The sequence below is a fragment of the Salmo trutta genome, chromosome 36 (genome assembly GCF_901001165.1).
Source record: "Salmo trutta chromosome 36, fSalTru1.1, whole genome shotgun sequence".
Taxonomy (NCBI): domain Eukaryota; kingdom Metazoa; phylum Chordata; class Actinopteri; order Salmoniformes; family Salmonidae; genus Salmo; species Salmo trutta.
Genome location: NC_042992.1, coordinates 2,369,546 through 2,384,979, shown reverse-complemented (window position 1 = coordinate 2,384,979; position 15,434 = coordinate 2,369,546). Strand labels below are relative to the sequence as shown.

The window sequence follows — 15,434 nt, the reverse complement described above, 5'->3', positions numbered from 1 at the left end:
AGATTTATAAGAACATCTTTTTATTTTTTACATTTTTTTTAATACCCCTTTTTCTCTCCAATTTCGTGGTATCCAATTGGTAGTTACAGTCTTGTCTCATCGCTGCAACTCCCGTACGGACTCGGGAGAGGCGTAGGTCGAGAGCCGTGTGTCCTCTGAAACACAACCCAACCAAGCCGCACTGCTTCTTGACACAATGCCCACTTAACCCGGAAGCCAGCCGCACCAATGTGTCGGAGGAAACACTGCACACCTGGCGACCGTGTCAGCGTGCACTGCGCCTGGCCCGCCACAGGAGTCGCTAGAGCGCGATGGGACAAGGACATCCCAAACCCTCCCTAAACCGGACGACGCTGGGCCAATTGTGCGCCGCCCCATGGGTCTCCCGGTCGCGGCCGGCTGCCACAGAGCCTGGACTCGAACGCAGAATTTCTAGTGACACTGCCTTAGACCACTGCGCCACTCGGGAGACCAACAGAATACATTTTTTGAGAAAAAAAATCATTTTGAAAATGTCCATCAATCAAACATTTCTAAAATCTCCACTCAAATGTCTGTCAAACTTCATTATTCGCTCATCAGTCAGTAATTTAGTCAGTCAGGGTGATGTCATCAGTCACTTCCCGCTGAAATCATCAGCTATCGCAGCTGTTATCCCTCAGAAGCCTGCGGGTCGAACCATCATGGTCGTCATGGTAGCCATGAGGCTGGCGCCCTTCCAGTAGTACCACTTGATGCCGTTGTAACGGACCACGTTGGATACGCCAGCGTAGTAGATACCGTTCAGGTTGGAGGGACCACACGCCTCAAACCACCAACCTAGTGGAGAGGGGAGAGGTCAGGGATTAGAGGTCAGGAAGAGAGAGAGAGGGTTGGAGGGACCACACGCCTCAAACCACCAACCTAGTGGAGAGATGAGAGGTCAGGGATTAGAGGTCAGGGGTCAGGAAGAGAGAGGGCAGAGGGACCACACGCCTCAAACCACCGACCTGGTGGAGAGGGGAGAGGTCAGGGATTAGAGGTCAGGAAGAGAGAGGGCAGAGGGACCACATGCCTCAAACCACCGACCTAGCGACCTAGTGTGGTCAATGGTCAAAGGTCATAAAAAGTGATTTCATGTAGGTTCATGTACAACTTTACATGAGGATGAAACAGGAAGCGAGAGGAAAGATGAAGCAGGAAGTGAGAGGAAAGATGAAACAGGAAGTGAGAGGAAAGATGAAGCAGGAAGTGAGAGGAAAGATGAAACAGGAAGTGAGAGGAAAGCTGAAACAGGAAATGAGAGGAAAGATGAAACAGGAAGCGAGAGGAAAGATAGATAGAAAGTAGAGAAAGAGAGAAAGATGAAACAGGAAGTGAGAGGAAAGATAGATCGATAGATAGATAGATAGATAGATAGATAGATAGATAGATAGATAGATAGATAGATAGAAAGTAGAGAAAGAGAGAAAGATGAAACAGGAAGTGAGAGGAAAGATAGATAGAAAGTAGGGAAAAAGAGAAAGATGAAACAGGAAGTGAGAGGAAAGATGAAGCAGGAAGTGAGAGGAAAGATGAAACAGGAAGTGAGAGGAAAGATGAAACAGGAAGTGAGAGGAAAGATGAAACAGGAAGTGAGAGGAAAGATGAAACAGGAAGTGAGAGGAAAGACGAAACAGGGATCTGAATACCTCCAGAAGACATCTGGGCACACTTGCAGGAGCAACGGTCGTTGTCTCGGTCCTTGGTGCTGAACTGGGTGCCAGGCTGGGTCAGGCTACTGGTGCGGCCAGCAGTACCACTGAACCCCTGGGCATGGAGACTGGGAGAGGGAACGGACCAGAACTGTCAACACATAGGGCCCGTTTTCCAGACCCAGATTAAGTTGGCTCAAATCAAATCAAAGTGTATTGGTCGCGTACACATATTTGCAGATGTTTTTGTAGGTGCAGCTAAACGCTTGTGTTTCTAGCTCCAACAGCGTTGTAATACCAAGAAGGATGAGCCAGGACTAGAATACAGTATATACATATGAAGTGGACAGCAGTAGTTATATAGAATACAGTATATACATATGAAGTAGACAGCAGTAGTTATATAGGATGAACCAGGACTAGAATACAGTATATACATATGAAGTGGACAGCAGTAGTTATATAGGATGAACCATGACGTAGAATACAGTATATACATATGAAGTGGACAGCAGTAGTTATATAGAATACAGTAAATACATATGAAGTGGACAGCAGTAGTTATATAGGATGAACCATGACGTAGAATACAGTATATACATATGAAGTGGACAGCAGTAGTTATATAGAATACAGTATATACATATGAAGTAGACAGCAGTAGTTATATAGAATACAGTATATACATATGAAGTAGACAGCAGTAGTTATATAGGATGAACCATGACTAGAATACAGTATATACATATGAAGTGGACAGCAGTAGTTATATAGAATACAGTATATACATATGAAGTGGACAGCAGTAGTTATATAGGATGAACCAGGACTAGAATACAGTATATACATATGAAGTGGACAGCAGTAGTTATATAGGATGAACCAGGACTAGAATACAGTATATACATATGAAGTGGACAGCAGTAGTTATATAGGATGAACCATGACGTAGAATACAGTATATACATATGAAGTGGGTAAAACAGTATGTAAACAGTTTTAAAGTGACCAGTGCTTCATGACTCTATGTGCATAGGGGCAGCAGTCTCTAAGGTGCAGGGTAGAGTACTGGGTGGTGGCCGGCTAGAACAGGGGTTAAGGTTTAACAGTCTGATGACCTGGAGATGGGAAAAGGAAGAGGCCGGCTAGTGGAGACTGGAATGTGTTCCCGGGATTCATCCCGACGGCATTGAGGAGTTTACCACCTCAGTCATCAGCCTCAATAATAAGTGCATCGACGACGTCGTCCCCACAGTGATCGTACGTGCATATACAAACCAGAAGCCATGGATTACATGCAACATCCGCACTGATCTAAAGGCTAGAGCTGCTGCTTTCAAGGAGCAGGACACTAATCTGAACAATTATAATAAATCCTGCTACACCCTCTGACAAACCATCAAACAGGCAAAGCATCAATACAGGACTAAAATCAAATTTGAATCCTACTGCACTTGCTCTGACACTCGACGGATGTGGCAGGGCTTGCAAACTATCAGGTATTACAAAGGGAAACCCAGCCGCGAGCTGCACAGTGACGCGAGCCTACCAGATGAGCTAAATGCCTTCTATGCTCGCTTCGAGGCAAGCAACACTGAACCATGCATGACAGCACCAGCCATTCCGGACGACTGTGTGAGTAAGCCCTTTAAACAGGTCAACATTTCCAAGAACGCAGGGCCAGTTGGATTAGCAGGACGCGTACTCAGAACATGCGCTGACCAGCTGGCAATTGTCTTCACTGACATTTCCAACCTTTCCCTGACCCAGTCTGTATTACCTACATGTTTCAAGCAGACCACCATAATCCCTGTGTCCAAGAATGCCAAGGTAACCTTCCTAAATGACTATTGCCCTGTAGCACTCACATATGTAGCATGAAATGCTTTGATAGGCTGGTCATGGCTCAGATCAGCATCATCAACCCAGACACCATGTATCCACTCCAATTCGCATACCGCTCAAACAGATCCACAGATGACGCAATCTCTATTACACTCCACACTGCCCTTTCCCACCTGGACAACAGGAACACCTATGTGAGAATGTTATTCATTGACTGCAGCTCAATGTTCAACACCATAGTGCCCACAACGCTCATCACTAAGCTGAGGACCCTGGGACTAAACACCTCCCTCTGAGGACTCCTCATTCTCCCCTCCCTCCTCCCCTCCTCTTCTCTCTCCTCTTCCTCCTCCCTCTCCTCTAACTCCTCCCTCTCATCTTCCTCCTCCTCTCCTCCTCCTCTCCTCCTCCTCTCCCTCTTCTTCCTCATCCCCCTCTCCTCCTCCTTTTCTGTTCCTCTCCTCCTGTCATCCTGTCTTGTTAGTACTAGACTCTAGGGTGATTGTCTGTGGTGGGGCTCAATGAAGGACCTCTGTTACGTCCCAAATAGTACCCAATTCCCTTTATAGTGTTCCATACAGAGGTGAGGACCACACTACACGGGGCTGGAGGGTGGGTGGATGTTGCTGGAGAAAGGGGGATGTTGGCAGATTTAAGGCTGGGGAGCTCTGGCTAGGTGGAGGCTAGGAGAGGAGGCTGGGGAGTGTGCTGTGGAAGAATGGGAGGGTGAACTGGCTTGGCTAGCTAAAGGAGTGATTGAGAGAAGAGGTTCAACTGTTCTGGCTATGGGGAGTGACTGAGAGAAGGGGTTAAGTGTTACATTGGCTATAGGGAGCTATAGCTATAGCTCTGGCTGTAGGGAACTCCTAGAGAGAAAGGACTGCCTTGGCTATATAGAAGTCATACATAGAGAAGGAGCTACCTTGGCTGGGAAGGAATAGGCTAAGGTATCTGAGACTGCCTTAGTTACAGGGACAGATGGGAGAGGGGGCTGGCTATGGGTCTGACTGCCTTAGCTACAGGGACAGATGGGAGAGGGGGCTGGCTATGGGTCTTACTGTCTTAGTTACAGGGACAGATGGGAGAGGGGGCTGGCTATGGATCTGACTGCCTTAGCTACAGGGACAGATGGGAGAGGGGGCTGGCTATGGGTCTGACTGCCTTAGCTACAGGGACAGATGGGAGAGGGGGCTGGCTATGGGTCTGACTGCCTTAGCAACAGGGACAGATGGGAGAGAGGGGGATGGCTATGGGTCTGACTGCCTTAGTTACAGGGACAGATGGGAGAGGGGGCTGGCTATGGATATGAGACTGCCTAAGCTACAGGGACAGATGGGAGATGGGGCTGGCTATGGATATGAGACTGCCTTAGTTACAGGGACAGATGGAAGAGGGGGCTGGCTATGGATATGAGACTGCCTTAGCTACAGGGACAGATGGGAGAGGGGGGCTGGAGAAGATGCTGCTTTGGCCTGGGAACACTGGGGGAAGGGTTGGGTGCCTTCCTTGGTTGGATGGTTGGAAGAGGCTGGGTTGGGTTGGGTGACCGGACTGGTCCAGAGCAGGGGTTACATATGGATAAGGGGTTGCCTTGTATGGAGAAGGATAGAGAAGATGTTTTATTGGCCAGAGAAAGCTAGAGAAGAGGTTTTATTGGCCAGAGAAAGCTAGAGAAGAGGTTTTATTGGCCAGAGAAAGCTAGAGAAGAGGTTTTATTGGCCAGAGAAAGCTTGAGAAGAGGTTGAATTAGCCAGATAAAGCTTGAGAAGAGGTTTTATTGGCCAGAGAAAGCTTGAGAAGAGGTTGAATTAGCCAGAGAAAGCTTGAGAAGAGGTTGAATTAGCCAGAGAAAGCTTGAGAATAGATTTTATTGGCCAGAGAAAGCTTGAGAAGAGGTTGAATTAGCCAGAGAAAGCTTGAGAAGGGGATGCCTTGGCCGAGTAGGGGCTGCATTGGCTGGGTAAAAGCCTAGCACCACAGGCCTCTGGCTGGGGAGGTCCCTAAATGAACTCAACCCTGGAGGGGAAAACCAGCGGAGAGCCAGTATTCTCAGCATGATAATGAACCTAACACATACTCAACGAGGTGACATGGAGCGCTGCTCAGCAATAGTTGGCAACAGGTCTGAAAGCTCACCAACTCTAGCACCATTCAGGGGGCTTGCCACACAGAGAGTAGGATGAATATAGCGCCAAGACACTGATGATTTTAGGTTATTTAAGGATGATCCTGGATCTAAATGCTTTAGTAGTGGAGAGAGAGAGACCACCATAGGGCTTTAGTAGTGGAGAGAGAGAGATACCACCATAGGGCTTTAGTAGTGGAGAGAGAGAGAGACCACCATAGGGTTTTAGTAGTGGAGAGAGAGAGAGATACCACCATAGGGCTTTAGTAGTGGAGAGAGAGAGATACCACCATAGGGCTTTAGTAGTGGAGAGAGAGAGAGACCACCGTAGGGCTTTAGTAGTGGAGAGAGAGAGATACCACCATAGGGCTTTAGTAGTGGAGAGAGAGAGATACCACCATAGAGCTTTAGTAGTGGAGAGAGAGAGACCACCGTAGGGCTTTAGTAGTGGAGAGAGAGAGAGACCACTGTAGGGCTTTAGTAGTGGATAGAGAGAGAGACCACTGTAGAGCTTTAGTAGGGGAGAGAGAGACCACTGTAGGGCTTTAGTAGGGGAGAGAGAGACCACTGTAGGGCTTTAGTAGTGGAGAGAGAGAGACCACTGTAGAGCTTTAGTAGTGGAGAGAGAGAGACCACTGTAGGGCTTTAGTAGGGGAGAGAGAGGCCACCGTAGGGCTTTAGAAGTGGAGAGAGAGAGACCACTGTAGGGCTTTAGTAGTGGAGAGAGAGACCACTGTATGGGCTTTCGAAGTGGAGAGAGGACCACCACAGGGCTTTATCAGTGGAGAGAGAGAGACCGACGTAGGGCTTTATAACTGGAGAGAGAGACCACCCTATGACTTTATTACTGGAGAGAGAGACCACTGTAGGGCTTTAGTAGTGGAGAGAGAGAGAGACCACTGTAGGGCTTTAGTAGTGGAGAGAGAGACCACTGTAGGGCTTTATCATTGGAGAGAGAGAGACCACCCTATGACTTCATTACTGGAGAGAGAGACCGCTGTAGGGCTTTAGTAGTGGAGAGAGAGAGAGACCACAGTAGGGCTTTAGTAGTGGAGAGAGAGAGAGACCACAGTAGGGCTTTAGTAGTGGAAAGAGAGAGAGACCACAGTAGGGCTTTAGTAGTGGAGAGAGAGACCGCTGTAGGGCTTTAGTAGTGGAGAGAGAGAGAGAGACCACCATAGGGCTTTGGTAGTGGGGAGAGAGAGGACCACCATAGGGCTTTAATAGTGGAGAGAGAGACCACCATAGGGCTTTAGTAGTGGAGAGAGAGAGACCACCATAGGGCTTTAGTAGTGGAGAGAGAGACCACCATAGGGCTTTAGTAGTGGAGAGAGAGAGACCACCACAGGGCTTTGGTAGTGGGGAGAGAGAGGACCACCATAGGGCTTTAGTAGTGGAGAGAGAGACCACCATAGGGCTTTAGTAGTGGAGAGAGAGAGACCACCATAGGGCTTTAGTAGTGGAGAGAGAGAGAGAGGGAGAGAGAGACCACCATAGGGCTTTAGTACTGGAGAGAGAGAGAGACCACCATAGGGCTTTAGTAGTGGAGAGAGAGACCACCATAGGGCTTTAGTAGTGGAGAGAGAGAGACCACTGTAGAGCTTTAGTAGTGGAGAGAGGGAGACCACTGTAGGGCTTTAGTAGGGGAGAGAGAGGCCACCGTAGGGCTTTAGAAGTGGAGAGAGTGAGACCACTGTAGGGCTTTAGTAGTGGAGAGAGAGACCACCGTATGGGCTTTCGAAGTGGAGAGAGGACCACCACAGGGCTTTATCAGTGGAGAGAGAGAGACCGCCGTAGGGCTTTATAACTGGAGAGAGAGACCACCCTATGACTTTATTACTGGAGAGAGAGACCACTCTAGGGCTTTAGTAGTGGAGAGAGAGAGAGACCACTGTAGGGCTTTAGAAGTGGAGAGAGAGACCACTGTAGGGCTTTATCAGTGGAGAGAGAGAGACCACCCTATGACTTTATTACTGGAGAGAGAGACCGCTGTAGGGCTTTAGTAGTGGAGAGAGAGAGAGACCACAGTAGGGCTTTAGTAGTGGAGAGAGAGAGAGACCACAGTAGGGCTTTAGTAGTGGAAAGAGAGAGAGACCACAGTAGGGCTTTAGTAGTGGAGAGAGAGACCGCTGTAGGGCTTTAGTAGTGGAGAGAGAGAGAGAGACCACCATAGGGCTTTAGTAGTGGAGAGAGAGAGAGACCACCATAGGGCTTTAGTAGGAGAGAGAGAGAGAGATACCACCATATGGCTTTAGTAGTGGAGAGAGAGACCACCATAGGGCTTTAGTAGTGGAGAGAGAGAGACCACCATAGGGCTTTAGTAGTAGAGAGAGAGAGAGACCACCATAGGGCTTTAGTGCTGGAGAGAGAGAGATACCACCATAGGGCTTTAGTAGTGGAGAGAGAGAGAGACCACCATAGGGCTTTAGTACTGGAGAGAGAGAGATACCACCACAGGGCTTTAGTAGTGGAGAGAGAGAGACCACCATAGGGCTTTAGTAGTGGAGAGAGAGAGAGACCACCATAGGGCTTTAGTAGTGGAGAGAGGTACCACCATAGGGCTTTAGTAGTGGAGAGAGAGACCACCATAGGGCTTTAGTAGTGGAGAGAGACCACCATAGGGCTTTAGTAGTGGAGAGATCTGATTGAGACATAGCTCTAAGAGGTTTTAACATGACAGAAGAGTTTTAACACAATATTAAGACTGATTGCTGTTTTTTTTTTGGAGGATAAAATTTCACTTAGTGTAAGTGGCTGTTTAACACGATTAACTGTGATGACATGTGAGATATGGACAGTACATCACTGGGGCCGAGCTTCCTGCCATCCAGGACCACTACACCAGGCGGTGTCAGAGGAAGACCCAAACATTGGTCAAAGACTCCAGCCACCCTAGTCATAGACTGTTCTCTCTGCTACCACACGGCAAGCGGTACCGATGCGCCAAGTCTGGAACCAACAGAACCCTGAACAGCTTCCAACCCCAAAGACATAAGACTGATAAATAGTTAGTTAACCAATAGCTACCCGGTCTACCTGCATTGACTCATCACATACGGCGCTGCTAATGTTTACTATCTATCCTGTTGCCTAGCTACTTTATATACTACAGACAGTATCTACCTCAATTACCTCATACCCCAGCATATCGACTCGGTACTGGTACACCTACAGATCGCTAGTTATCATTACTTATTATGTTACTCAAAAATGTATTTATTCCTTATGTTTTTATTTTTTACCTTTTATTTATCTTTCTTTCTCTCTGCATTTTTGGGAGGTAAACATTTCACTGTTAGTCCACACAGTTTTTGAAGCATGTGAAAAATAACGTTTGATTTGATTTGACTCTCGGCCTTCCGTGCTGTGGGATGGTGCATTGCATGCTGGTACCTGTAGTTTTTGTCCTCTGCGTCTATGTAGAAGTGATCGTAGTGAGAGTAGGCCTCGTTCCCATCGTCATCCTTCAGCTGCACCTGGAGACTGTACTCCTGGGAGCTGGTCAGCAGATGGATGAGGTCATTTCCTGCCCAGTGCTCTCCCGAGGGATCTCCAAAACCCTGCAACGGGTACGGTTAGAGAAAGAGGACAAACTGAACGAAGGGTCATATGACTAACGTCGCTTCAGAGGGTACAGATGACATCAACAGAGATGTGTTAAGACGTAAATGTCATTCTACCGTTGAGACGGATGAAGAGACATGAGGGATATTGTGAGTGAAGAGATAAATGATTTTGACTGAGCAACGTGAACGTTAATATCTTGATAACTCCTGACAATCCCTCTCTGACCAACTACAGACCGTTAGTCCCTGTATATCTGGTATATCTCTGACCTACTACAGACCGTTAGTCCCTGTATATCTGGTATATCTCTGACCTACTACAGACCGTTAGTCCCTGTATATCTCTGACCTACTACAGACCGTTAGTCCCTGTATATCTCTGACCTACTACAGACCGTTAGTCCCTGTATATCTGGTATATCTCTGACCTACTACAGACCGTTAGTCCCTGTATATCTGGTATATCTCTGACCTACTACAGACCGTTAGTCCCTGTATATCTGGTATATCACTGACCTACTACAGACTGTTAGTCCCTGTATATCTGGTATATCTCTGACCTACTACAGACCGTTAGTCCCTGTATATCTCTGGCCTACTACAGACCGTTAGTCCCTGTATATCTGGAATATCTCTGACCTACTACAGACCGTTAGTCCCTGTATATCTGGTATATCTCTGACCTACTACAGACCGTTAGTCCCTGTATATCTGGTATTTCTCTGACCTACTACAGACCGTTAGTCCCTGTATATCTCTGACCTACTACAGACCGTTAGTCCCTGTATAACATGTATATCTCTGACCTACTACAGACCATTAGTCCCTGTATATCTGGTATATCTCTGACCTACTACAGACCGTTAGTCCCTGTATATCTGGTATATCTCTGACCTACTACAGACCGTTAGTCCCTGTATATCTCTGACCTACTACAGACCGTTAGTCCCTGTATATCTGGTATATCTCTGACCTACTACAGACCGTTAGTCCCTGTATATCTCTGGCTTACTACAGACCGTTAGTCCCTGTATATCTGGTATATCTCTGACCTACTACAGACCGTTAGTCCCTGTATACCTGGTATATCTCTGACCTACTACAGACCGTTAGTCCCTGTATATCTCTGGCCTACTACAGACCGTTAGTCCCTGTATATCTGGTATATCTCTGACCTACTACAGACCGTTAGTCCCTGTATATCTGGTATATCTCTGACCAACTACAGACCGTTAGTCCCTGCATATCTGGTATATCTCTGACCTACTACAGACCGTTAGTCCCTGTATATCTGGTATATCTCTGACCTACTACAGACCGTTAGTCCCTGTATATCTGGTATATCTCTGACCTACTACAGACCGTTAGTCCCTATATATTTCTGACCTACTACAGACCGTTAGTCCCTGTATATCTCTGACCTACTACAGACCATTAGTCCCTGTATATCTGGTATATCTCTGACCTACTACAGACCGTTAGTCCCTGTATATCTGGTATATCTCTGACCTACTACAGACCGTTAGTCCCTGTATATCTGGTATATCTCTGACCTACTACAGACCGTTGGTCCCTGTATAGCCGGTATGTCTCAGACAAGCTCGTTGTAATGACTTTTAAAGAGCACCTCTGCTACAACAGATGGCTAAACATCTCTATAGCGCAACATTCTCTCTGTTGTCTCTCTATGGTCTCTCTGTGGTGTCTCTGTGGTCTCTCTGTGGTCTCTCTGTGGTCTCTCTGCGGTCTCTCTGCGGTCTCTCTGCGGTCTCTCTGCGGTCTCTGCGTTTTCTCTGCGGTCTCTCTGCGGTCTCTCTGCGGTCTCTGTCTCTCTGCGGTCTTGTGGTCTCTCTGCGGTCTCGTGGTCTCTCTGCGGTCTCGTGGTCTCTCTGCGGTCTCGTGGTCTCTCTGCGGTCTCGTGGTCTCTCTGCGGTCTCGTGGTCTCTCTGTGGCCTCTGTCTCTCTGTGGCCTCTGTCTCTCTGTGGCCTCTGTCTCTCTGTGGTCTCTGGCTGCCAGCTCTTGTTGGTTACGTGAATGTGAAGATATGAATGAGGTCTGGGAGCGTTTACTGTCTGTCCAGAAGGTCCTAATTTTACTCTAACGTTGGACTAATGTTGGTTAAACACACACACACACACACACACGTTATCTTCCGTCTACAGAGGCTCCATACTCCCACGCTCTAACTGGGGCCAAATATTTATCATCCACTTGTGAAAATATTGTTTTTTTGAGAAAAATATATTGAAAAAGCATGTTTGCGGCGCGATCGTTGTCCATTGACTATTCCATTTCCAAACCAAACAATGAATCTGCTGCAGAAGGAAGGTGAATCAGCACTACTCGTTTAATCAAACAGCCAAAGCAGAGTCTCTCGTATCCTCAGGCTGTGATTTAAATCAAGGATCTCAAAGAGAATCATGCATTTCCCTTCTGTGTGTAGTTTCTGTATATCATGACTATTGATGGCAGTGAGAACATCAAAGATAAGTTTGTGCTGAGTGTTGGACATCACTGCGATTAAGTCCAAAATGTCACCCTATTCCCTACACAGTGCACTACTTTTGACCTGAGTCCTATGGGCCACCTATGAACCCTGGTTTAAAGTAGTGCACTATATAGTGAGAAGGGTGGCATTTGGGACACCAGTAGGATTTCCCTACTACAGCAGGATATGAAGCTGGGACAAACAGCCGTCCTTTAGTAGTGGTTGTGACCCTGTTAACTAGTCTCTCTCTAACCCCCAGTACTCTACATGGGATCTCTACTGATCCTGTTAACTAGTCTCTCTCTAACCCCCAGTACTCTACATGGGATCTCTACTGATCCTGTTAACTAGTCTCTCTAACCCCCAGTACTCTACATGGGATCTCTACTGATCCTGTTAACTAGTCTCTCTCTAACCCCCAGTACTCTACATGGGATCTCTACTGATCCTGTTAACTAGTCTCTCTCTAACCCCCAGTACTCTACATGGGATCTCTACTGATCCTGTTAACTAGTGTCTCTCTAACCCCCAGTATGTGTGTGTGTGTGTGTGTGTGTGTGTGTGTGTGTGTGTGTGTGTGTGTGTGTGTGTGTGTGTGTGTACGTGTGAGCCTCTGATGTGTGATGAGTGTGTGTAGGGGTCGGACACCGTCAGAGAGAGACAGTGAGAGTGCAGGTGCAACAACAGGGAGTGTCGTAGGGGAACACGCGGGGGTGGCCTACCAAAACAACCAAGGTCATCCCAGATCCCAGATCTGTCTGTATCCCACGCCTCCCCAGTCCTAAACCCTCTCCAACCCTCTCGTCTACCCCGCCTTAGACTGATTGAAACCTGCTGTCTAGTCAGAGTGATGAATCCAGGACCACTCCCCTGATCCAACATGCTGTTATAACAGCTCACCTGTGATTCAGAGACTTCCCAAACTAAATAAATGATGTTCTACCACACACTCTGAGAGCTGTCCTATGATAACACACTGAAATAAAAGTATGACTTTATTCAAACAAATTATGTTAGATATTTGAATGACATACAGAAAAAGACTGCTTTGTTGAGATGAACGTAATGTGCTAGAGTCTGCCATAACAGATAATCCAGTCTCTGACTACTATTTCAATGAAATACTACAGAAGAGAACTCCGCTTACAATGACCTACCAAAGACTTGGTTGACATCTTGTGTTTAAATTCTAGTGAATGTACCATCTTGTGTTTAGGTTCTAGAGAACATACCATCTTGTGTTTAGGTTCTAGAGAACATACCATCTTGTGTTTAGGTTCTAGAGAACATACCATCTTGTGTTTAGGTTCTAGAGAACATACCATCTTGTGTTTAGGTTCTAGAGAACATACCATCTTGTGTTTAGGTTCTAGAGAACATACCATCTTGTGTTTAGGTTCTAGAGAACATACCATCTTGTAATCCCTCCATCCACGGTGGAAATCCACAGCTCCGTCTCTACGATGCTGCAGCACGGTCCAGCCTCCACCTCTCGTCTTCATATCACAGAACACCTGTAGAGGTAAACCCACTTCTGGTTACAGAACAGCTGAACAGGTAAACCCACTTCTGGTTACAGAACAGCTGAACAGGTAAACCCACTTCTGGCTACAGAACACCTGAACAGGTAAATCCACTTCTGGTTACAGAACACCTGAACAGGTAAACCCACTTCCGGTTACAGAACAGCTGAACAGGTAAACCCACTTCTGGTTACAGAACAGCTGAACAGGTAAACCCACTTCTGGCTACAGAACAGCTGAACAGGTAAATCCACTTCTGGTTACAGAACACCTGAACAGGTAAACCCACTTCTGGTTACAGAACAGCTGAACAGGTAAACCCACTTCTGGTTACAGAACAGCTGAACAGGTAAACCAACTTCTGGTTACAGAACACCTGAACAGGTAAACCCACTTCTGGCTACAGAACACCTGAACAGGTAAACCCACTTCTGGTTACAGAACAGCTGAACAGGTAAATCCACTTCTGGTTACAGAACACCTGAACAGGTAAACCCACTTCTGGTTACAGAACACCTGAACAGGTAAACCCACTTCTGGTTACAGAACAGCTGAACAGGTAAACCCACTTCTGGCTACAGAACACCTGAACAGGTAAATCAACTTCTGGTTACAGAACAGCTGAACAGGTAAACCCACTTCCGGTTACAGAACACCTGAACAGGTAAACCCACTTCTGGTTACAGAACACCTGAACAGGTAAACCCACTTCTGGTTACAGAACAAATGAACAGGTAAACCCACTTCTAGCTACAGAACACCTGAACAGGTAAACCCACTTCTGGTTACAGAACACCTGAACAGGTAAACCCACTTCCGGTTACAGAACAGCTGAACAGGTAAACCCACTTCCGGTTACAGAACAGCTGAACAGGTAAACCCACTTCTGGTTACAGAACACCTGAACAGGTAAACCCACTTCTGGTTACAGAACACCTGAACAGGTGAACCCACTTCTGGTTACAGAACACCTGAACAGGTAAACCCACTTCTGGTTACAGAACAGCTGAACAGGTAAACCCACTTCTGGTTAAAGAACACCTGAACAGGTAAACCCACTTCTGGTTAAAGAACACCTGAACAGGTAAACCCACTTCTGGTTACAGAACACCTGAACAGGTAAACCCAATTCCGGTTACAGAATACCTGAACAGGTAAACCCACTTCTGGTTACAGAACAGCTGAACAGGTAAACCCACTTCTGGTTACAGAACACCTGAACAGGTAAACCCACTTCCGGTTACAGAACACCTGAACAGGTAAACCCACTTCTGGTTACAGAACACCTGTAGAGGTAAACCCACTTCTGGTTACAGAACAGCTGAACAGGTAAACCCACTTCTGGTTACAGAACAGCTGAACAGGTAAACCCACTTCTGGTTACAGAACAGCTGAACAGGGCCCATGACATCTATATGAGTGTCTGCTGTATGTAAATCCACAGCAATACAAAGGTTAATGAATTGAGATGGTAATCCCAGTAACAGGTCTTTGAGATTCTTGCACTCCAAGAATAAATATGCTGTAAATGTACAGTACCTTTATCAATGTCAGTATTCCCTGAGTCAAATTGAACCGTTTCCTACCAGCTATATCAATGGTCTCTCTCTCTCAACCTCTCTTTCTCTCTCTCTCTCTACCTCTCTCTCTCGACCTTTCTCTCTCGACCTTTCTCGACCTCTCTCTCGACCTCTCGACCTCTCTCTCGACCTTTCTCTCTCTCTCGAACTCTCGACCTCTCTCTCTCGACCTCTCTCGACCTCTCTCGACCTCTCGACCTCTCTCTCTCGACCTCTTTCTCTCGTCCTCTCTCTCTCTCTCAGAGAAGACCTCTGGACAGACTCACAGCCTCAGGTGTTGGGCTGCTGGCCTCTGTCTTCCATTTTTATCTTCATCCAACAGGGATGATAAACTGAATATTGGCAGTGTCCAAGGAGAACAAAGGGAGAGAGAGAGAGAGGGGGGAGAAATAGAGAGAGAGGGGGGAGAAATAGAGAGAGAGAAATATAAACAGAGAATGGTAGAGCGATGGGGAGAGAGAGAGTAAGGAAGGAAAACCTAGCAACCCCAGGGGTAGGAAATATAGCATGGTTTCCGTTTCTCAGAAGTTGTCTCAGAAGCCTGAGGGAAGGAGAGAACAACTTATTCAGGGTGTTTCAAAGTTGTGTTGCGACCCAGGTGGGATGGTGAAAACAACATGGGAACATGTTCTG

At 46.9% G+C, this 15,434-nt stretch overlaps 1 protein-coding gene across 2 annotated transcripts in view; it reads right to left on the bottom strand.

Moving 5' to 3' along the window:
* Positions 1–484: 484 nt before the first annotated feature.
* angpt2b (angiopoietin 2b) overlaps positions 485–15,434 on the bottom strand; it is a 41,589-nt gene continuing 26,639 nt past the window's right edge. Inside the window, exons 6-9 of one of the 2 annotated variants that reach the window (XM_029736205.1) lie at positions 13,111–13,212; positions 9,037–9,203; positions 1,671–1,801; positions 485–819 (exon numbers count right to left, since the gene is read on the bottom strand). In XM_029736205.1, the coding sequence (XP_029592065.1) occupies positions 659–819; positions 1,671–1,801; positions 9,037–9,203; positions 13,111–13,212 (561 nt within the window). In that variant the 3' untranslated portion in view covers positions 485–658. The remainder of the gene's footprint in view (positions 820–1,670; positions 1,802–9,036; positions 9,204–13,110; positions 13,213–15,434) is intronic. The other variant, XM_029736206.1, reaches the window with a different exon arrangement.